The sequence below is a fragment of the Trichosurus vulpecula genome, chromosome 1 (genome assembly GCF_011100635.1).
Source record: "Trichosurus vulpecula isolate mTriVul1 chromosome 1, mTriVul1.pri, whole genome shotgun sequence".
In the NCBI taxonomy this organism is placed as follows: Eukaryota; Metazoa; Chordata; class Mammalia; order Diprotodontia; family Phalangeridae; genus Trichosurus; species Trichosurus vulpecula.
In genome coordinates, this window is record NC_050573.1 from 24,067,555 (window position 1) to 24,089,862 (window position 22,308).

At 54.1% G+C, this 22,308-nt stretch overlaps 1 protein-coding gene across 3 annotated transcripts in view; it reads left to right on the plus strand.

The window, feature by feature from the left end:
• PXN (paxillin) overlaps nucleotides 1-22,308 on the plus strand; it is a 56,794-nt gene that overhangs the window by 21,048 nt on the left and 13,438 nt on the right. For all 3 annotated transcript variants that reach the window (XM_036765096.1, XM_036765084.1, XM_036765090.1), the window contains exon 2: nucleotides 21,790-22,016. In XM_036765096.1, the coding sequence (XP_036620991.1) occupies nucleotides 21,790-22,016 (227 nt within the window). The remainder of the gene's footprint in view (nucleotides 1-21,789; nucleotides 22,017-22,308) is intronic.

The window sequence follows — 22,308 nt, forward strand, 5'->3', positions numbered from 1 at the left end:
TGCGGAGGGCTGCCTGGGGAGGCGGTGGGCTCCGGAGCCCTGGAGGTCTGCAGGCAGAGGCTGGATGACCTCACTTGTTAAAGATGTTGGTGGGAGGGGATTCCTGTTTAGATACAAGTGGGATGAGATGGCTTCTGGGGTCCCTTCCAACTTTGTGATTCAGAAAGACAGGGCCTGAATCTGCCTTTCCTCCCTGCGGGCACCCACAGCCTACAGGGGAAATTGTTGTTTAAGTTTTATGTAGCTCCGGCGCAGAGATTGGGGTTTGTGCATTAGAAAAGGGGACACAGTTCTCCCCCCAAAGCCCCCCAGATCTTCCCAGCCTTGGCTGTACTATGTCTGCGGCTGTCCATGAGCATACGGAGCACAGGGTAGTTCCTCCCTCACCGCTGCATTCCCAGGCTCGCTCTTCTCTGTGTCTGGCCGGGAGATGCCGCTGATGGAGCCTGTCCTGCCCCTGCCCACGCAGAGCACCTGCCTTGGCCTAGTCACTAATGTCCAGGTGGGCAACACCTTCCCCATGGGAGCCTGGTTTGCTAAACCTTCCCCTGCCCAACCTCCTATGGGTCTTTCTATTTTAGCCTTAAACGCAGAAAATGGAATTACTTCTCATAGTTGTTGAGAGTTGGTTCTAGCCTTCTGGTCGATTTGTGAAAGTGGAGAAGGCACTCCGGAGAAGCGTGTATGGGCTAAGGCTTGGAGGTGGGAATTAGAACCACAACAGTGACAGCGCCTGACAGCCCTTTCAGCCTGCCAAGTGCTTTGCTTACATTATCCCATTTGAACCTCACAGCAGCACTGTGACATAAGTGTTGCAGGTCCTGTTTCCCCCATTTCACAGATGAGGAAACAGGCTCAGAAAGCTGGTGTCATTGACCCGGGGCCACTTCAGTAGGACTTGACCCTAGGTCTTCTCGACTCTCTGCTACATGTAGGGCTGTGTGAGAGAGGACAGCGTGGGATGGTAGAAAGGAGCCCACGTTGGGGATTCTAATCCTGACTCTCCTGCTGACACCAGTGTGTATAGAGCCCTTCTTTTTATCAGTGGGATCTCTGGGTCAAATTTTAGTCATTTTCTTAGCCTAATGCTTTTGAGAATGGTCAGACTAGGGGCAACTAGGTGGTGCAGTGAATAGAGCACCAGCCCTGGAGTCAGGGGGACGTGAGTTCAAATACAGCTTCAGACACTTGACACACTTACTGGCTGTGTAACCTTGGGCAAGTCACTTAACCCCAATTGCCTTGCCTTCCCAAAAAAAAGAGAATGGTCAGACCAATTCACAGCTCCACCAACAATGTATGAGTGTGCCCTGTCTGCATTGTCACCAACCTTTGGCTGTTTAAGGCTTTCCTGTCCAGGGTGGGCCTGCTGTGGTTATCAGTAAAGTCTCTGTTCCCATAGCAGCCCCAGGGCATCTATCTACCCCATTCAGGCCAAGGAAATGTCTTTGGTGAGCTCCCTGTGTGCCAGGTCTTGTGCTAGACCCAGAGGGATACCGACATGACAAAGGCCACCTCCTCTTGGAGGTGTTTCCTGATCCTGCAGTAGTTGGTGTAAGCCCCTTGAGGGCAGGGACTGTGTGACTTTTGTCTTCCTGTTTCCAGCACTCAGCACAGAGCCAGCCAGGTGCACAGTAGGTACTTCATATGTTCTGCCTGAATTGAATTGTCCCTCTGAGTGTTTCCCAACATTGGGCCTAAATCAGATTCTTTGTGACTTCCTTGTTCCACCTTCTGGGGTCAAGCAGAGCGAGTCTGAGCCCTCTGCACACGCAGCCCTTCAGACGCTTGTGAATTAATAGCACCCTTTGAGGTCTGCAGAGCACCCTGCGTTGTCTTATAATTATCCCAGCAGATCTTCACCACTGTGGAGCAGATGCTATTAGAGCTGGGGAAACTGAGGCAGAGAGAAGAGAAGGTACTTGTCCGTGGTCCTGCACTAAGTAAGTGTCCAGTAGCTCCAGGCCCCAGGACTCTGTCTACTCTGCTGCCTGGCTACCTGAAGACAGATATTGGGGCAGTCAGGAAAAGCTGGGTTCAAATTTGGCCTCAGACACTTCCTACCTGCATGACCCTGGACAAGTTACTTAACTGCAGCTTCCCTCAGTTTCCTCCTGTCAAATGAGGATCCTAGTAGCACTTGCCTCCCAAGGTGGTTGTGAGAATCCACTGAGCGAATTCTAAAGAGCTTAGCACAGTGCCTGGCACAGGGTCCCAGGGCAGGCTTGATGAGATGGCTTGAACGTCTGTCCTCCTTTCTGGGTCCTATTCCACATCTGTTTTTCCCTGGCACCTTGCTTACCCATCGCCTGGGTCCTGCCAAGTATCTCCAGCCAGGCTTAGGGCCCGGGGAAGGCTCTGGATGAGGTTGGGTCTGGAAAATCCTTTCCCCCCTCCCCCCTTGCCTTCTCCTTGTGGTTTCTCTGTGTGACTCTGGTTAGCCAAAGAAAGCCGTGAGGGTTTTGGCCCCAAGCTGTTTCCCTGTGTTCCTGAGGCCCAAGGAAGCCTCATCTCCTCCACCCCGGGGCGGCCTGGCCGGCTCTGGCAAGAGGCAGTCACCACTTCCATATCTGTGGCCCTTTGGCCTTGGAGGCCTGTGGGTCAGCCAGGCCTGCTCCACGCAGGAAGAAGGAAGCCAACCCTGGGGAGCTCGTTATGAGGAAGCGCTGGCAGCTCCAGGCTCCAGTCGCAACCAGTGGCTCCTGGGCCCTGCCTGTTCCAGCCCTCTCCCAAGCGGGGCACCAGCTGTCATGTGGCTCTGCCGGCCGGCCACTGGGGCTTCAGCAGATGTCTCCTACCTAGCCCAGATCAGGAAGGAAGTGGGGGGGGGGTGAAGCTCAGCGGGCCAACCCTTTCCAGGGAAACTTGGGAAGTGATTTCTGAGAATCCACGGTGAGGGAGGAAGTCCCGCTGGCCCCTTCCCCTCCTGGCTGGCCCCAAGTCCGGATGCTCGTGTTTCTCAATCCCTCCGGCTGTATCTTCCTTCCTCCTGCCGGTAACAGCAGTAATGATGATGGTGAGAGGGTAAAGCAGTGACAGCGCCCCTTCTGCGAGCCCTGAGGTTGGTAGTGCAAGCGGTACTGTTCCCATTTTACAGAGGAAGCAACTGAGTCTGACAAGTTAAATGAGCTATCCTGGATCCCGCAGGTGGTGGCTGTTCGGTCATTCTTCAGTCGTGTCTCATTCTTCACAACCTCATTTGGGGTTTTCTTGGCAGAGGTACTGAAGAGGTTTGTCATTTTCTTCTCCAGCTCATTTTACAGATGAGGAAACTGAGGCAAACAGGATTAAGTGACTTGTTCCGGGTCTCATAGCTAGCAGGTGTCTAAGGCTGGATCTGAACTTGGATCTTCCTGACTCCGGGCCTGGTGCTCTAACCATGGAGCCACCAGCTGAGGACCTTTTGCTCCCTCCCTTGGAACAAAGGAAATCGGTTATTCAAAACCATCCTGTACAGAGACCAGAGCTGACAGGTGTAGACCACCTTCTGAGGGGCCTCATTTGGCAGGAGAACCTGAGGCCCCACATGGGATCAGACTCCAAGCTTTAGGATCAAAGGATTGTAAGTTAGAGCCGGAAGGAATGTCAGAGGTCACCTAGCTCCAGCCTCTCATTTTTAATCTGGCTTCTTCGTTTATTTTCATGGATGGGGAAACTGAGCCCCAGAGACAGCTTGTGACTTGCCTGAATGTTCAGCAGGTTGTACGTCGCAGAGCCAGGATTCCCATCACATTGGCTAAGGTGCTCTGGGGCCTCTGTGGGCATCCTCGCCACTGAGCTAGCCTTCGCTTTCACTCCTTCCCGCCTTCCTTCGTTCCTTGGCCACTGTCTCCTTGGGGTGCTACGTTCAGGCTGCAGTTAGGGTGGGGAGGGGCTAGGGCCTGGCTTTGGGAGAGAAGTCACTGGTGCCAGGTGGACACAGAAGCTTGTTATCTGGGGAGGGCCCCCCCCCCCCGTGGGAGCACCCTTGGGCTTTCTGTTCACAGATGGGGTGGGACGGCCCAGAGTATGGGCAGAGGAGAGGAAGAGCGAGAAGAAAAAGAAAAGTCAGGTCAGAAGGAGAAAACGGGCCAAGAGGGGAGGAGGAGAAGGCAGGGGATGGCATCTCACCAACGGATCATGAGCTTACCTACAGTGGCAACCTAGCTCAGAGCCCCAACTGTGAAAAGCACCAAGACCGTCAGGGAGGGGCCGCAGGAAGCCCATTCTCTGTGCCTTCCTGTTAGCCATCGTCCTGCTGACTTGTATCCGTGCCTCTGGTCCTGCCTTTGGGTGCCAGGCAGACCCAGTCTGGTCCTCCTTCCACGTGTTTGTCTATCTGTTGTGGTTCTTCTAAACCTTCTCGGGCCGTGTTCTCACGTGGCCTGCACGAAGGCTCTGCCCTGTCCTGGCTGTCTTCCTTTGGGTCCTCTGCCATCAGGGTCACAGACTGAGAGCTGGAAGGGGTTCTTTAGAGGTCAGCAGGTTCAGCCCTGACCTCAGTTTTGTGGTGAGGAAACTGGTGCCGCTAGGTGTTACAGCGGATAGAGCACTCAGCGGGGAGTTAGGAAGACCCGAGTTCAAATCGAGCCTCACTCTGGCTGAGTCACTTGAGCACTGTCTGCCTCAGTTTCCTCAATTGTAAAATGGGGCTAAGAACAGCACCTACTCCACAGGGTTTTTGTGAGAATCGATGGTGTATTTGTAAAGTTCTTAGTGCAGGGCCTAGCACACAGTAGGCACTCTATAAATGCTTACTCTGTATTTCTTCGTGACTCACCTTACGTCCTGTAATCTTCTCGTGAAGATGGACTGTCCTTGCCCCCAAGGGGGTCCCCGGGAAGGATGGAAGGCTTCTAGCTCTGGAGCTGGAAGGGACCTTTCTGGACACCCTGCTCCGCCCTCCCGTTCTACGGATGAGGAGACCGAGGCTCAGAGGCCTTGCCCAGTCACACACACACCCAGTTCCTATGATCCAAGTCTAGGGTTCTTTCCATTGTACTGCCCCTCCCCCAGCACGTTCCTATGATGATGCTCTCCAGGGTGTCATGGCTTCTCCTAAATGCACCGCCCCAGCCGTGGTCTGACCTCGCCTTCCTCAGGCCTGTACTTGTTCACTCATTTTCAGGCCTGTCTGACTCTGTGACCCCATCAGGGGTTTTCTTGTCAGAGGCGTTGGAGGGGTTCACCATTTCTTCCTCTAGTTCATCTTACAGATGAGGAAACCGAGGCAAATAGGGTGAAGTGACTTGGCCAGGGTCACCCAGCTAGGAAGTGCCTGAGGCTGGATTTGAACTCCGGTCCTCGTGACTCCAGGCTAGACACTGGCACCGCACCATGCAGCAGCCCTCGCCTTCTTCAGCTTCAATTTAATAAGCATCACTGAAGCGCCTACTATGCAATGGGCATTGTGTGGGGATGCTGGGGATATAGAGACAAAAAAAAGAAAAAATCCCTGTTCTGAAGGCAGCTTCCCTGATACTGAAGAGAGGGATTTGGCAAGGCAAATGACCATGGCCCAAAGGGCCTCAGCTCCTGGCTAGCCAGGCCCTGTCTGAGGGTGGGATGGGGCAGGGAGGGTGCTGGCCTCCCCCGGAGCCAGGCTGGCTTATGAGTAAGAAGGATGCTGTGGGTCCAGGACGTGCAGCCGATTCGCCTCTTGGCATTCTCTCTGACACCGTCGCCACCACCACCACCATCATCACAGAGAAATAGGCTCCTGGTGAAGGGGCATTCTTCCTTTGGAGTCCCCAAGGGGCCTCACTGTCCCAGCCTGTCCTCTCCCCGGCCTTTCTTAGGCCGAGTTCTCTTAGGCTCCGGGCCTTGTCTGCGTGAAGGTCAGAGACCAGTTCTCTTCCTTACCACTTCCCGCCATTGTTAGGAACCCCATGGTTCCAAGCAGGGAGTCTTTGGGCCCATGGTGTAACTGTCTCTGGCCAGCAATGGAGCCCTTGGGCCGGTGCCTGCTGGGAAGGGGGCTGGAGGACTAATGAGAATGGCAGCAGTGACTCCCGTCTGGGTAGGTCTCTATGCCAGGAGGCTCAGTGGATGGAGCACTGGACTCGGGGCAAGGAAGATCTGAGTTCAAATCTTGCCCCAGATGCTTACCAGCTGTGTTTTTCGTTCAGTAGTTCAGTCATGTTTGACTCTCTCTGACCCCATTTAGGGTTTTCTGGGCACAGATGCTGGAGAGCTTGGCCATTTCCTTCTCCAGCTCGTTTTACAGATGAGAAGACCAAGGCCAACAGGGTGAAGTGACTTGGCCAGGGTCACCCAGCTAGGAAGTGTCTGAGACCAGATTTAAATCTTGACTACAGGCCCAGCATTCTATCTATTCTACCCATTCTTTCATTCTATTAGCCACCCTCCCAGCTGTGTGACCCTGGGCAAAGTTATTTAACCACTCTTTGCCTCAGTTTCCTCATCTGTAAAGTGGGCTAACACAGGGGTGGGGAGCCCTTGCCTTGAGGCCACATGTGGCCCTCTAGGTCCTGAAGTGCAGCCAAACTCGGTAAAAGGATTTGTTCTGTAAAACTTGGACTCAGTCAAAAGGCCACACCTGAGGACCTAGAGGGCCATGTGTGGCCTCAAGGCTGCAGGTTCCCCACCCCTGAACTAACAGCACCTGCCTCTCAGCATTCTTGTGAGGAGTAAGTGAGATGCAAACCTTAAGGTGCCATATACGTGCTAACTATCACCGTTCTCATCATTATCATCGTCTTTACAGGTGAGGGCACTGAGGGCCAGAGGGTCACATGGGCTAGCAAGTGTCTTAGGTGGAATTTTACCTTGGGTCTTCTTGACTCTCAAATACCTTGACCTCTGAGGTCCAGTCGAGATAGCCTGGTTAGGATCTTGACCGCTGAGGTCCGGTCGAGATAGCCTGGTTAGGACCTTGACCGCTGAGGTCCGGTCGAGATAGCCTGGTTAGGATCTTGACCGCTGAGGTCCGGTCGAGATAGCCTGGTTAGGACCTTGACCGCTGAGGTCCGGTCGAGATAGCCTGGTTAGGACCTTGACCGCTGAGGTCCGGTTGAGATAGCCTGGTTAGGACCTTGCCTTTCCCCATCATTGAATCAATCCGTGCTAACTGGCTGTGTGACATTGGGCAAGTCAATGGCCTCTGAGATGATAAATAATCTCAGAAGTTAACGAACATCAAGATGTTCATTTTTTCCCATCCAGGGACATAGGCCCCCTGAAACTGAGCCCAGGTAAATAAGCCCTTTGCCTTAGACAGACTCAACACTCCAGTACAGCAGGCTTCCTCACTGTCCCCTTAGAGCTTGTACCTTGTGGTTTTGCTATCACGGCCAAAGTGTCTCCTTTGCTGCATTGTCCCCATGTGGAAGGAACTCCAGGGGCTCCTGCAGCTCATGGCTGTAGAGACTTTCTAGGTCTTGGGCTGGGCTTCTGTGACTCTTACATCCCATGAACTTGAGGATGGTCCCATGAATGACCGGGGCAGAATCAGTGTCATGTTCTTGGCATAAAGCCCAATGCCAGTGACTCAGTCGGCACCCACAGATTCCTGCATCTGGGGCTTCCCCTTATTAGCTGTTTATAGTAGATTTTTATTGACTTTCCAGAGGCAGATGAGTTCATGTCTTCCCTAAATGGGTGACATTGTGACTTGGAGACTAGTAGGCTTGGCTTCACATCTTGCCTTCGATACTCACTAGCCGTGTGACCCTGGACAATTCATGTCACTGTTCTCAGCCTCAGTTTCCTCCTCTATAAAATTGGGCTAATCAGAGCCAGAGCACCCACCTCCCAGGGTTGTGTTGAGACTCTGGTGAGCAGATGTATGCCGAGTGTTCGTAAAGGGTAGAACTGAGCAAACCTCCCTTCTTATTCCTCCTCCTGTCTTTGTGAAGACCGGACCAAGTAATCACAGAATCTCACTTCCATTTCAACACTTATTTATGAAATCCCTACCGTGTGCCAGACGCCATATTCTAGTGAAGGGGACGACATGAGGACATCAAAACGTGTGTGGTCAGTACAGAGCATTGGGAACGTTAGCTGGCAAGACGCTGGCGTCTGGGGGCATGGAGAAAGGCCTCCCCGAAGACTCGGTGCTTGAGCCAAGTCTTAAAGGAAGCCAGAATCCCTGGAGGTTGGGAGGGAGAGCCTTCCAGATATGAGGAACAGCCACTGCAAACGTATAAGCATTTATTAAGCACCTACTGGGTACTAGGCACTGGGCTGGCTCTACAATGTGAAACAGTCCCTGATTTCAGGGAGTTTCCATTCTGTGGGATGGTGGGGCAGAGACAACATGTCCATTTATAGGCAGGTACAAGGGGATAGGCTGGAGCGGGGGGGAGATTAGGAAAGGCTTTATGAAGATAAGGCCATAGGATGTTCCCATTCTATGAGTCAAGTCTTGAAGGAAATTTTAGGGATTCTAAAAGGTCAAGAGGTGGAGGGACTACATTCTAGGCATGGGAAAGAACCCGTGCAAAAGTGTGGAGGTGGGAGATAGATGCTGCATATTAGGAACCTTAAGAAAAGCTCACGAAGAGGGTAATGGGTCTCCAGGTTGGAAGGGGATATAGGCATCTAAGGGGCACAGTGCACATTATGTAGTGCCAGGATTTGAACTCAGGTCTTCAAATCCATCCACTCCAACCTACCTTTCCAACCAGGTGACCTGTGATCCCCCTTTGTGAGTATTTCTTGTCCAAACTGGCATTCTCCCAAAGCATCATGGGAGAGGCTTACCAGTGATACAATGTAGTATATACAGGGTGTTACTGTAAGGGGGATGGTGAGGAAGCCTGTTTGTCTAGAGTGGACGGTTTGTGGAAGGCAAAGGGCTTCACCTGGGTTCTGTGGCTAGATTTCAGGGGGCCTATGTCCTTGAGTGGGGAAAAACCAGAATCTTTATTTCCATTATCTTCTAACTAAAATTTAGCATTTCCTTCAGTTATCTGAAAACGTTACTCTGAGAAGAGGTGTGTAGGCTTCCCCAGATTGCCAGGGGAGGGCCCATGGTACAAAAAAGTGAAGACTCCCTGAACCAAGGGGAGCCAGGGGGATAAGATGAGATCTAGAGCAAGGGTGGAATAAGTGTTTGGTACTTGGCCAGAGATGTCAACCTTGGGTGGGAGCCATTGTTAAATTAAAATGGCATTGGGAAATGTTTAATAAAATAAAAATACAGTATAACATGTTAATTGTGGTTTTCTAAGTCATATGGGGCCTATAGGGATCTAAATTGCCAGTCCCAGGTATGAAAAATGAACCTGACCATGGTGACCTGGCGAGATGACAGAAGGGTAGAAACTGAGATGGGGAGGGGGCTATTGTGTGGGAAGCCAGGAAGGGATAAAAGCCCCAATCAGTGGGAGCCATGGAACTGGCAAGGCCAGAACATCTGGGAGACACATTGCAAAGGACCCATTGACAGGAAGGGCTTTATTGGTGATGAAGAAGCTCTGGGGGATGGGGGGAGGAGGTAGGAGGCAGAGTTATCTCTGGGGCCCTGGGAGGCGGGTGGTACCAAGAACTCAGTGGGGCAATCAGGAAGGGAGGCTGCCTTTGGGGAAACTTCAGGATGGGGAAAAGCTGATGGGAGCATGTGGTAAAGAGCCCTCGGGGCCTCGGAAAGCACCAGGGGAGGCTCCTGATGAGGCCAGGACTGAAGATGCAGGTGGGGTGGGCTCCATTTTACGGGTGAGGGTGTTGAGGCTGACAGGCCTTGCCCATGGTCTCTCAGCTTGTCAGTGGCAGAGGCCGGATGTGAGCTCAGACCCTCCTGACCACATGGACATCCAGCCTGCCACACTTGTTTCTAAAGGGAGTTAGTTACATTTTATCAAGCGTGAAAATAATGTAGCACTTTGTGTTCTTAGGCCCTGGTTGATGTGCCTAGCTGCCAGCCCTTCCTTTCTTCCTTCCTTCCTTTTTTATTTCTTCCTTTTTCATTCCTTCCTTCCTTTCTTCCATTTTCATTCCTTCCTTTCTTCCTTTTTCATTCATTCTATCCTTCAGTCAGCTGTCCTCAGTACTTCTCTTCCTTCTAGGCTCAGCTGAGGGGCCGCCTCCTCCTGAAAGCCTTCTCTGATCTCCTTCCTAGCTGTTAGGGTGCTCTTTCTCCCTCTGCAATTCCATACCAATTGTGTATGTCTCTCATCTCCCCTTCTTCACCTCTTCTGGAGAACATCTCTTTGGATCTTGTATTCTCAGCTCCTCGAATAGTGCCTGACCGTTTGTGAAAATAAAGGGTAGGATTGAGGTTTGGGTTGGCCTGAGGCTCCCTTGAGCGCTTAGGAAGCTCTCCTCTCCAGTTAGGGGGGAGGGGGCCTGTCCGGTAAGTCTGGGGAGTCTGGGGGTGGAGATGGGGGAGATCCCAAGGAATCTTGTAATGAAAGAGGAGAGGATGTGGAACAAGGGAGCATACTGTCTTTGAGGTCCTCGGCCCAGACCCTGCCTCTGCTGCTGATTGGCTATGAGGACATAGGTGGGTCCCTTCAGGTCCTTGGGCCTCAGCTTACTCATCTGTAGCTAATGAGGGGATTGGACCCAATGGGCCTTCCTGCTTTAGAGCCAGGGAAGATCTGGTTAGTATAACAAGATCATCCATTAACCAGCAGGTGACAGAACCATGATTCAAATGCAGATCCCCTGATTCCACAAGCAGCCCTCTGGGATGCAGCCTGAGGGAATTGGCTCCCCGTGGTGGGGCAGCAGATGCCCTCCGTGGTGGGAAGTCCCAGCCCTGAAACCCAGAATCAGATGAGCTCCCCAACAGATTGGGGATGGGGTGGGGGCATCCAGGGGTCCCTGTTTCACTTCCCATGTTTCCCCCTGCCTCTGCAGCCCACACTTCCTCCTGGGAAAGGCAGCAAGCTTCAGGATGGGGAAAATGATGAGCGAGGTCTGAGTCAGCAGCTGTGACCTCCGGGCACACTTATTCAGTGCTGAGGTGACAGCTCATCTTGGGGTGCTGCTCAACTCCTCATCCCTCCCCTTGGGGAAGGCAGAGCTGCCTGGGCCCTGCCCAGGATCTGGTTCATACAGAGAGAAGGGAGGGCCCTTGGATTCCGGAGGTGTGCTTCTGGAGATTCCCCGCACCCTCTAAAGCCGACCAAGAAATATATCACTTACATGCCACGGAAATACACCCATCAATCACTGTGTGGCCCTCATCCTCTCCTTTGGCGCCCATGAGAAGGGTTTGGTCCATTCTTATTGAAGGGAAGGGAATAAGCATTTATTAAGCACCTGCTGCGCACCACAACAAGGTAGGTGTCGCTATGTCCATTTTACTGTTGAGGAGGTTGAGGCAGACAGACATTAGGTGACGATTAGTGGAAGAGAAGGCGCCGCCAGGAGCTCCTACACCCATGACGTCACGGACGCAGTCAGAATGATCATGACGGTGACGATGGTCCTGAGGGCTGATGCTTACTCAGCACCGTCTCCTAACAGTGGTGGAAGTAGACGCCGTTATCAGTCCCATTGGATAGAGGAGGAAATTGAGGCTTGGAAAAGTTGTGCCTCACCCAGGGTTCCGCAGGTAGTCAGAAGTGAGATTTGAACCCTGATCTTCCTGACTCCAGGGCCCACTCTGCTGCCCTCTGTCCCTTCCAGCTCCGCTCAGACTGCTGCCCATGATCTCCCAGGGTGGAGGTGGGGGGCTGGCAGAGTAGGGTTCTCCCTTCACCTCTGCCTCAGCTTTGAAGGGGTCACAGAGCCGCCTGGCCTGGGGAGTGGCCCCTTATCAGGATAAATATACCCGGCTCCCCATTCCCGGGGAGTTACTCAGCAAGTCCGAGGGCCTTGTGGGGGATTGGGTTACCTCCTCCACTCCTGGGCTGGGGGAGGGGGGACCGCCTGGTCTTCATTCCTAATCTGGAAGAGTCTTAGCCAGAGGCCTAGCAGTGAGAATAGCCCCGACCTCCTCCTGTTTACATTGCTCCTTCCTTGGGAAGCTCTGCTGCCAGGGAGGTGGGGGGTGTGGAGAGGAAGGCCGGCTCCGCCCAGCAGCCCAGCAGGGAGACTGAGGCCCAGAGAGAGGTGCCCAGGCCCCCAGGAAGGCGACTCTCCTGCCTGGCATAGCTAGGAAGCAGAGCTGGGCCTGATGCCGGAACTCCCACATTCCCACCCTGGCGCCTCCTGCCCCGAGTTTGATCTCTATCACTTCCTAAGGGGCAGGAAGGAACAGGCCTCTGGAACACCTGGCCAGGCCCCCAGCCCTCCCAGTGAAATCCTTGTGGATGTGGGTTTTGTTTGGTTTGGTTGTGAGTCAGTAAATTGTCACAAATCATATGGCGTTATTCCATTTGAATATACACATGAAGAAGATGACAAAAAATAATAAAAACAAAACAAATAATTAGAAAATTAAAAACATTGGGAAATATTTAACAAAATAAATGAAAATACAGTAAAACAGATAGTATTAACGTGTGGTTTTCTAAGTCAAGATGCCTCCCACAGGGATCCTTACAGATGGTTTGATGACCCGTTTCTATTGAGAGTTTGATACCGCTCCTGGGGGGAGGGATCCTTAGCCCCCAAGGGATCAGTGAAGCCGTTTGTGTAATAATCTGCTTGTCATATCTCACTATACCTGGTTTCCTTTGTAAACTTATTTATTTTAATTTTTATGCATTTGAGAGTGGTTTTTTGAGAAGGGATCCCTGGGCTTCAGCACAGACTCCTGAAATGGGCCAGGACACCCAAAGAAGCCCGCTTATTGTGTCCGAGTATTGTGTCTTTAAGGTGAGGCCCCCGGGCCTGTGGGAGAGGAGAACTGTGGCCTTCCTTAGGTAGCCATCTGACATTTAGAGTCAGGCCCCCCAGCATCCCTCCTCTCTGGGCCTGTCTCAGCTTGGGCCGTTTGGGCTTGCCCTGCAGCTGGGTTCCCTAAAAGCTAGCCAGGGGAAAAACAGAGGAGTAGGCCTGCCCATCCCGGCCCCAAAGTCAGTGTGCTGGGGGTACAGAGAGCCACCCCAAACAGGCTCTGCCCTCCAGCAGCTTCTATTCTGCTGGGGGAAGGCCCAGGGACTGGTGCAGTTAACTAATCGCTAAATCCAGCGGCTTTTCCTGGGCCTCTCTGGCATCCGACCCCTTTGCCCACCTCCTTCCTCTTGGCCACTTTCCCCTCCCCCAGGTGTCCATGACCATCATGTCCTCTGGCCTTCCTCTTACACCTCCGTACCAGTCCTCCTCTGTCTCCTTTGGCAGGTGGCCCCCAAGGCTCTGGCCTCTGGCCTCTCCTCTCTCTGCACTCTCCCACTGATCTCATCAGCTCCAGAGCGTTTGCTCATGTCTCTGCAGAATATTCAGGTCTTCGTGTCCAGCCCTCACCTCTCTCCTCAATTCCAGCCTGGCCTCACCCACTGCCTGCCGGATCCCTCTACTTGGATATCATGTTGGCAGCACAAACTCTCTTCCCCACCCTGCAGGGTGACGGTGTTTCTAACTTTTCTGTGGACGGCACACACAGATAGCCTCTGACTATCTGCATAACCTTGGGAAAGCCACGTCACTTCCCTTCCCTTCCCTGTAAGATGATGGGGTTAGGCTAGAATGTGGCTCTGATCCTGTCTGGGATCCCAGGATACTGTTCACTTTTGGTTGGCAGAACTAGGGGTACTGGGCAGGAGTTACAAAGGGGTAGACTGAGGTAGACTGTCAGGAGAAGTCCTTACTGAGGAGAGCTGGCCAGAGCCAGACTGTAATGGCACCTTGTCCAGTGCGGGTCAGACTAGCAGGCTGCTGCCCTCAGTGAGTCAATCTCCCAGGAGAGGGAGTGTGGGCTGCCCACACAGGGCTGAGGAGGGTGATTGTGGCCCCCACCCCTGATCCCCGGGGCAAGATCACCCCCTCAGGTCGGGGCTGGGGCTCTGCATGTGCAGGTCTTGACTGGTACCAGGGCCTAGGAGCCACATTCTAGGGGCAGCGAGTGCAAACATGAGCGAGTGCAGGGGCACTGGCAGCTGCAGCCTTGGAATGTGCCTGGGTCCCCTCCCCACGGGCAGGCAGGGGGGGAGTGGGAAGGAATGTGTCTCAGCAGAGGGAACACCTTAACCCTGTCAGTGCTGTTTGGAGGCAGGGCTGCTGAGGGCAAGGCCCCAGAATTCCAGGGTCAGCCCCGGGAGCTCTTGGGGCTGAGGGAGGGATCAGCTTGTCCCTCCCCTCCTCCAGGAAGCTACCCACTGCTGCTTCCTGCCCAGGCTAAAGAAATCCTCCCTGGAGTTAGACTACCCAGGGGAGGTGGGCTTCCACCCCCAGAGCAGCCACCCAGAGGTCCCTGGTCTCTGTGCTGGGCTGGGCTGGACTGAACCAGAAGATGCCTCCTGAAGCTGACAGACCCAGACCTTGTAATGGGAGGAGGGGGCAGGTGTGACCAAGGTCCCAGGGTGGAGATGGCTGGGCAGTGTTCAGATTTTGCAGTAGCAGGAGCAGAGGACCCCCACAAAGCTACACTCCTCTGGGGCCCCTGTAGCCTGGCCTGGCCCTAGGGATTGAGGCTGGGGGCCACAGTGGAGAAGAGCCCTGGTAGGCCTGGCCAGCCCTAGGGATTGGGAACTGAGGTCCATGGTGGAGATCACCCTGGTAGGCCTGACTAGCCCTAAGAATTGGGGGCCGGGGGCTTGTAGTGGAAAGAGCCGTGATAGGCCTGACTGGCCCTAAGAATTGGGGGCCGGGGGCTGGTAGTGGAGAGAGTCGTGGTAGGCCTGCCTGGCTCTAGGAACTGGGGGACAGGGACCATAGTGAAGAGAGCCCTGGTAGGCCTGACTTGAAATCTTGTTTCTGACCCAAGTTTTACTATGTGAGCCTGGGCCGTTACTTCACTTTCCTCACCTATATCTGATAATCATACCTGTAGCTCCCTCCTCACAGGCTCAAACAAATCGATAATCTGTCTGGCACTTTGTAAAATCTAAAGGACTCTATAATTATTAGCCTTTGTTATTAGCATTGTATGACCCCCTCTCCAGAGCCAGGTTCAGACTTACCAATAAGTCTACCCCTCTCTGCAGAAGTGGGGGCCTGGGGGTGTGGAATGTTGTATGCCCTGCGAGACATTTATTGCTTGGTTTGGCTGAACTGTTTTTAAACAGATTCTTTGTTCCAGGGGCTGCCTTGATTGATGGGATGGGGAGGAGGTGGATGTATTAAATTAAGGTAGTTGAGAAACAAAAGACCGTAATAGGAAATTTTACATTGCAGAGCCTTCATGCTGTAATGTGCATTACAAAGCCTATGTAAATGGTAGCGCAGGTAGTTATTAGAGAATCTCTTCCTGGGCCCTCCCCCCAGTTTAGGAATGATAATAACCCACTTTTGGATTGGGGGAATCCCAGAATGCTGGGGGTGGTTAAACGGACTCTGAAGGTTGCCTAGGGCTTGGAAGGTTTGCAGAGTGGTCTTTTTAGCCCTGGTTTCCGGTGTTCGGTGTTCGAGGGGCTCGGACTTGTCCAGGGTCACACAGCTTTTCCAGGTCATTCTCCAGCTGAGGGGTCAGGTGGCTTGGGCCAATGTTGCCCAGCTGTCACAGCCAGCATTGGCCGGAGCTGCCCTCCCTCCTCATGGTGCTGGGCCCCCAGGAGTGGGCTTGGCCCTTCTCTCAGCTGCTCTGCACTCCCAGGGTGCCCTACGGAAGGGTCAGCCCCTTCCAGCCCCACTACTGGGTGGTTCTGGGCCTTACTGAGTAACGGGGTTAGGTTACTTTCGGTTACTGGGCTCCACTCTCAAGTTGGGTTTATGTGTCCACAGCGCGCTCTGGTGGTCAGAGATGCCAGCTTGGTCCCTCATGCTCCCCTGGGACTGCCCCCCCCATGTCCCAGCCTCCACCTTCAGGCCCGCTGCCCTGTGGCAGGAAGGCCATGCCTCCCACTTTGGGCCGCTCCAGCCTCAAGGAACCAGCCACCTCCGGGCCAGAAAGGCTCTGCCTTGACATCGGTGGGCCCTGGCTTCTGTGAACCTTCCACCCCTGTTCCAGGAGGGACGTGCCCCCCATGTTGGCCAGCCCCAGCCTGGCAACCTCATCTTCCCCTTTGTGGTGGGTGGTGTGCCCTGACCGGGGTCATTGGGCCTAGTAAAATTAAACAACGACAAAACGACAGCTCAGAGTGACTTCTTTCTGGGAGGGAAGAGGAAGACCCTGGGGTTTGGGCAAGAAAGTGGAGAGAAGCCCTCCTGTCTACCTCCAGCCTTGCTTCTCTCTGCCTCTAAGACATCTCGAAGTGGACATCCAGCAGACATCTTAGACTCAGTGTGGCCAAAGCAGATTCCTAATTCCCTCTCTGACCGTCTAGGTCCCATCAGGCCTCTGGGCTCCCCACCCAGTAGCCGTCCTGGACCCTCTTTCAGACCCAGATCCAGGCTGGTGCCAAGGCCCAGTTTCTCCTGGGCAGTGTCTCTCCAATACGCCCACTTCTCTCCTGGGACCCTGCCCTCACCCAGGTTCAGACCCTCATCATCTCCTGCCCGGACTGCAGTCGGTGGGTCTGCCTGCCCTGGGTCTCTTCCCACTCCAGTCCATCCTCCATCAGCCACCAAAGAGATTTTCTGACTCTGTCAACCCTTCCACCTCTCAGTAAACTCCCCTGGCTCCCTCTGGCCTCCGGCACCCAATACAGAATGCTCTGGTTGACATTCAGAGCCCTTCATCACCCAGCCGCCTCCCGCTTTCCAGTCTTCTCACACCTCTCCCCAGCATAGCCCTTCCATCCAGTGACACCACAACCAAGACCCCACATCTCTGGGCTCTGGGCATTCCCTCTGGCCATCCCCCGTGCCTGGAACACCCCCTTCTCTGCTCTGACCGCTGACCTCCCTGACTTCCGTTAAGTCCCAACTCAGATCTCGGCTTCCCCAGCCCCTCCTCATGGTAGTGCCTTCTCTCAGTTAATTATTTCCTGTTCATTCTGTCCATATTTGTTTGCTCTTGTCCCCCCCATCATTAGACCAGGAGCTCCCCTTTGCCTTCCCTTGTAACCTCAGCACTTAGCACAGTGCCTGGCACATAGTAGGTGCTTAATAACTGCTCATTGGCCAACCAGCTCATGGCCTCCCTTCTAGAGGGAGATAGTTGGGAGACTGAAGCCAGTCTAAAGCAGGGTGGGGGAGGAACAGCTGATTCTGGAGGCAGATGTCAGGTGTCTGCCCCTTATCCCCAGTCCCAAAGTTGGGGCTTGTGCTGGGAGCCAGCCCATGAGAGGCACCGCCTAGGAGCAGGAGCCAGCTCTGCCTCTCACTTCCCTGGGCGACCGTGCCATCTCCTTTCCCTCATCTAGGTCTCAGCTTTCTCATCCGTACAATGGGAAACTTGGCCTAGTGGACCTCCAAGCCTCTGATGCTAGGGTCCTCTGGAGTCCAGTCTGCCTCTGCCCCCCCCTCCCCCCGCCTACGCAAGACCCTTCCTCATGCCCCACTTGTTACCGTTACTCTCCTTGGCAAAGGATGTTCTACTTCTCTGTCTAAAGGCGGGTGCCTCCCTTTCTCTCCCTGGTAGAGGGCCGGGGTCCAGCCCAAACATACTCTGCTCCTGTCTGCCTCTTAGAACGCCTGGCTTCTCACCGCTCCTGCAGGGATTGTGCTCCCTCCCGTCTGAAATTATTCTGCATTTTCCTACGGACCGCCACAGTGTCTGGCATTCCAGTATAGCGCCAAGGTTTGCAAAGCACTTTTGTCCTCAAAACAACCCGGCGAGGCCTGCGCTGGCACTACCATCATTTTACGGATGAGGAAATCGAAGGTCAGAGAGGCTGTGTGACCTCCCAAGGGTCACTCAGCTAGGAAGTATACGAAACAGGATTTGAACTCAGGCCGGGCACTCTATCAGGAAGACCTGAGTTCGAATCCCACCTCAAAACCGTGTGATTCTGAGTAATTTACTTAACCTCTCTGGGCCTCAGTTTCCTGATCCATAAAGTGAGGGGGCTGGCTTGTGAGGTCCCTTCTCACTCTAAATCTCCAATTTTATGCTCTCTTGCTCAACCCTCCCTCACTTACCTGTGTGCATTTGGTCTCCCCCGCCAATAAACATCCTGTTCTTTGTATTGGTATCCTTAGCACCCAGCAGCCTACTGCCTTGTATGCATAACATGCCTGGCGATTTGAACGGGGTGTCTAGGACTTGGGGAGGAGAGTTTGTGTCCAGGTGGCTGAGAGGAGCCTGTTCACGGCCTCCCACTAATCGTGCTGGGGTTGGCTTTCCCAGTGGGTAGGGCTGCTGTGGGAGGAGTGTAGGAGAGGTGGGTGGGGGGCTGTAACTGAAGGGGTGACAGGTAGGTGCCTATTCACGGTGTCCCTTTAATCGTGCTGGGGTCGGCTCTCCCAGTGGGTAGGGCTGCTGTGCGAGGAACTTAGGAGGGGTGGGTGGGGGCCTGTAACTGAAGATGGGGCAGGTGGGCGCTGCTCCAGCCCAGGCCCCTGGAGGAAGGGAGCTTTACCCCTCCCGGAGGTCCTCTCCTTCCTCCCCCCGGTTCCTCCCGGTCTGGCCCCAAGCTTGTGTTGACTCATACGAGGGGAGGAAACTTGAGAACTTTAACCATTTCCCGACGATGGAGATTAGGATCCAGATGGCCCCAGAATGCAGCCCGAGCCCTGCTTCCCTGTTTCCTCCAGCCTGTCTCCATTTGTTCATGGTATTCCTTCTTCTCCATCCTGTTTCCTAGGATCCCCTGGAGGGGACCCTAGAACACAGAGCTTCCCAAGGCACAAAATGACAGATGGAAGCAGGGGCCTGCTGGTAAATGTTTAACAACCAGCTCTCTGTGGGGGGAGGGGCATGTGCTTAGAGGAAGACTTTCACGTTTAATCTGCATTTTTAGCATTTTCTCCTTGCTTTCTTAAGTCTACACAATCAACAAAACACTTAAGTTATGCGGATTTCTAAGGTGTAGACGGTCACACTGAAAATGAAGCAGTCAGCTCTAGCCCCATGCAGCCCTGGATGTAAAGGCCCCTTCAAACAGTAACAGAAAGGGTCTCAATGATGTTTTTTGTTTTTACAGTGTATGCCCGCTCCTTCCCCCAGACCGAGAGCTTAAAAAAAAACGCCAGAAAACCAACAGAAGAATGTCCATCATTTACCCCGTTTATAATTTACTTGGACATGCTTGTTTGACTGTCGCTTCTACCATTAGATTGTAAACTCCTTGAGGACAGCGCTTCCTTGGCTTCTTTCTGTATCCCCGGGCAGAGTGCCTGGCACATTCTGTTGTTGTTCCGTCTTTTCAGTCGTGTCTGACTCTCCGTGACCCCATTTGGGGTTTTCTTGGCAAAGATGCTGGAGTGGTTTGCCGTTTCCTTCTCCAGTTCATTTTACAGATGAGGAAACTGAGGCAGACAGGGTTGAGTGACTCGCCCAGCATCACACAGCTACTGAGTGAAGGAGGTTTTGAACTCGGGTCTTCATGGATTGGCACTGATTGTTGACTGACTCACTGATGTAGAATGTAAGAGCCAGGAGGAAACTTAGACGTCAGTCTAGGCCTCTCCCCACCCCCAATTTTACAGACAAGGAAACTGGGGGCTCAAGAGCTGGGAAATTACTTACCCAGGGTTCCCCAGGTAAAAAGCCCAAGTGCTCTGCCTCCAGATCTATCTCCCGTCACCTCCTGTCTGCCGTGTGAGCTCAGGGTGGGTGGGACAAACCAGGGAAGTGTGGGAGAGGAGATCTTCCAGGGGAGGCCAGGGGACCGCTAGCCAGAGATGCTGGAGAAAGGGTTCTTGGTCAGTGCAGGGTCCGGCTCTTCCCAGGAGCGTCTCTGGGGCCCTGTCTCCAGGGGGGCATTAGCAGAGCAGCCAGAGACCTGGCTGCTGAGGACCAAGGCCACCTGGCTGCTCAGAGGCCACCTGGGCTGGGCCATGCCCACTCCTTCCTGGCTCACCTACAGCCCGGCTCCCTCTACTTCCACCTGGCTGAGAAAGAGGAAGCCCCACCTCTTTGTGGGAGCTCCTCCACTGTCTGGAAGGGATGGGGTGGGACCACAGGAAGTGTACTCTCTCTGACGTCAGAGGACCTGTCCTCCAGGCCCGGCTGCCCCACCCTAACCTTCCCGAGATTTCTCTGGGCTGGAGGGTATGAGTTTCTTGCTACCTGCTTGCTGTAGGGGAATTCTCCCCTGGGACCAGAGCACAAGGTTTGACTCCTCTGAGGCAGGGGAGGGGGAAGGGGTGGGCCCTGACCAGCAGTGGGGAGCGGGTGGGGAGGGGGGGCATCCTCAGACTTGGCAGACATTTGGCATTTGGATTTGCTCGAGAGCCCTGGACTTTGGCCTTCCCTCCTTTTTCCTGGGAGGACAGGAGGGAGGTATTTAGGATTGGGCTGGTTAGAAATTCAGGAAGGGAGCTTGGGCTGGGGCAGACTGGGCTCCCCTTAAGGGCCTCCTTATGGGTAGGAGGGGTCTTAGACACCATCAAGGTGAAACCCCTCCATTGTACAGCTAGGGAAAATGAGGCCTAGAAAAGTTGTGTCTTCTTCACACAGCTAGTAAATGTCTGCCAGAATTTGAACTCTTGACTTCTTGGCTCTCAAGCTTGGCTGTCAAGTCCTTTCTATAGGAACCCATCCTGATTCCCCACCCTTACCCTCAAATTGTTATCTATGAGAAACAGTATAGGGTAGCTAGATGGAAACCTGGTCTGGGAGCTGAGGTCAAGTCCTGTGCCAGATGCATGCTGGTTTGTGATCCTGGATCTCTCGGTCATTAGTCCAGACAGAAGGATCCCTGCCAGCCACATGTTGTCTTAGAAAACCACTTACTGGTATTATTTTTATTTTTTAAATATTTTCTGATTCCATTTTAATCTGGCTCTGGCCACTTTGGGAGTGTGGTGGGCACAGGTGCCCCCTAGCCCAGCCTCTGACCCCTCTGCTCTGGGCTGTTCTCTAAGATGGGGGTAAGAGAAGCTGCCTCCTCCTTTGGCACCTCCCTGGGCCCGGCCCTGTCTTCATCTGTGGATGGGGTGTTTCCCCCACTAGATTGTAAGGTCCTTGTGGACAGAGACTGGACTGTCCGTGGTTCATCTAAAGCTACTTGCACGATAAATGCTGGTCGATTTGGACCAGGGCTGAGTGTTGGGTCCAGAGGGCTGGGCCGAGAGCATTCTGGGAGCTGAGGCTGAAGAGGGGGAGGCTCTGATTTCCAGGCCCTCACCTGTTCTCGCTGGCAGGGGGCCCTGGGGCAGCCCCTTATGAAGAGGTTGGCTTCTCTCCCTCTCGGTGCCAGGGCCCTCGGCACTCTGGGCAGTCTTGGCCCCCAGTCGGCCCACTGTTGGGCACTCAGTACTGTGTCCCTCAGTCCTGCCACCAGAACTGACAAGGAGAGAGCCAGGGAAGGCTGGGCCCCTCCCTGTGACGTGGGGGCCCCTCCCAGCTCCTCCTCCTCTATCCAGTGTACTCATCCCTCCAGCTTGGGTCAGGAATTTCTTCTCCCTTCTCAGTAAGCCCAGAGTTCTCCCAGAGAGCCCCAGGCTCTGCTTCCTTGCAGGGAGGGGCCCCAGGAACCCAGAGCTGGGTACCCAGCGGTCCCGGGAGTCCAGAAAAGCCTTTTCAGGTTTGCTTGGGGGGAGCTCGGGAGGACTACCGAGGCAGGCAGTTGGTTTGCAGCCCAGCATGCCATTAGCTGTGAGCAGGAGACTGCGGTCTATCCCTGGCTTACCCCAGGAAGGTTGGTTGTATGTCTGCCTTCTCCTGTCTCCTCACCTCAGGAGCTTGGAGAATTCAGAAGCTGGCCTGGCCCCTGTGGCAATGGTGAGGGGAGGCTCTCAGGCCTTGGGGGTGGCCTGTGCCTGCTTGTGTTTCACATCCCCGTCATGTTGTCCCGTCCCCACCAGACGCCCTGCTTGCGGACCTGGAGTCCACCACCTCCCATATCTCCAAACGGCCTGTGTTCCTGTCTGAAGAGACCCCTTATTCCTACCCGACGGGGAACCACACGTATCAAGAGATAGCAGTACCCCCACCGGTCCCTCCACCCCCCTCTAGCGAGGCGCTCAACGGCACTGTTCTCGACCCCCTGGACCAGTGGCAGCCCAGCGGCACCCGATACATCCACCAGCAGGTAGGATCTGTAGACCCCATGGCTGTGGGGGTAGCTTTGAGAGGCATGGCCCACTAAAGGGAGGGTTCCATGGGTCAGGCTCGGTTATGGAGCCGAGCTGGGGGCCTAGAGGGAAGACGTGGGCTGAGAAGCAGGCTTCCAGGTGAAGGGATGAGGGAAGAAGGGTCCGGAAAGGCCCCAGTTGTCCCAACCAAGTACCGTCCCCCATACACAGTAGGAGTGTGGACAGTGTTAATCACCAGGCAGCGGAAAGCCCCCAGCGGCCGTGAGAGGATGAGTGTGAGCCTCCGTG